The 1,021-nt window shown below is 32.0% G+C and overlaps 1 protein-coding gene across 1 annotated transcript in view; it reads right to left on the bottom strand.

Annotated features, from left to right (window-relative positions):
- Nucleotides 1-1,021, bottom strand: part of LOC111085690 (ras-related and estrogen-regulated growth inhibitor-like) — a 38,914-nt gene that overhangs the window by 12,397 nt on the left and 25,496 nt on the right. The window contains exon 3 of the mRNA XM_022385497.1: nt 576-706. Within this exon, the coding sequence (XP_022241205.1) occupies nt 576-706 (131 nt within the window). The remainder of the gene's footprint in view (nt 1-575; nt 707-1,021) is intronic.

Genomic DNA, 1,021 nt, shown 5'->3' with positions numbered 1-1,021 from the left:
TTAAGACATAAGTAAGTTTTTAAATTAATTTTTAATAACAAAATAGGATTATTTGTTAATTTGCAGTGAATTTTTTGTCTTCCATGATTAAGACTTTTTTCGAAAAAGTGTTAACTAGAGGTTCGTTTCTCATTCACAAATAAAAAAACTATGATTTGTTTGTTTGTTGTTAAGCAAAAAGCGGGTATCGAAATTTTTGGCGTTATAAGCTCTTAGACTTATCACTAAGCCTCCGGAGGCTTTAAACTACTGAGAGTATGAGAGGCTTAACTTTCCTTTAGAAAAAAATTTAGAGTAAGTATTTTGGGATTATAAAAAAGCACATTTATTGAAATATCAAGACCAAAATCTGTGGCTTGGGTTTAATCTAATGTTTTGAAAGTATTACATAACGATGGCTTTTTTCTACTCGTTTAAAAAATACCATAAAAACACATATATCGCATCAGTTATTCACCGTATATATATGAAAAGGAGAAACATTTAACATATAGCAAACATATATACGTCATCGTAAGTTCCCTAGTCTACCGGATATTAAAATTTGGTTCAACCGCAACCTATGTTTGACATACCTTTCCGGAAGTATCCGTTACTCGCACCAGAAGTACTCTGTCGTTGACGATGACGTTTCGCTCGTAGCAACACCAAGTGCTATGAGAATATTCTGGAAGGTACTTCTTCGTGAAAAACCGAACCACCAAAGCTGCAAGTTGTCATAAAAATCAACGAAACTTTTCAAACGAATTTCATTCAATGCTACATCTACACAAATAAAACAATAATGTGGTATTGGCAACATTTAATCAGATTTATCGTCTCTGTGTCATTACAGACTTTCATTGGTAGAGAACTGAAATAAAATATGAATTCAAAACTTGCACATAATCAAAATCTTTCCCTGCGTGCAATTATAATAATCAGAACTCTTGAAGTAAATAAAAAGTCTCTCTCTCTCTCTCTCCAAAAAACCACCACGAGTCAAATTGAAAGTTAGTTTATAATACATACTGAAAAAGTG

The sequence above is a fragment of the Limulus polyphemus genome, unplaced genomic scaffold (assembly GCF_000517525.1).
Source record: "Limulus polyphemus unplaced genomic scaffold, Limulus_polyphemus-2.1.2 Scaffold556, whole genome shotgun sequence".
Lineage (NCBI taxonomy): Eukaryota > Metazoa > Arthropoda > Merostomata > Xiphosura > Limulidae > Limulus > Limulus polyphemus.
Note: the sequence above shows the minus strand (reverse complement) of the source record. Positions and strands in the feature narration are given on the sequence as shown.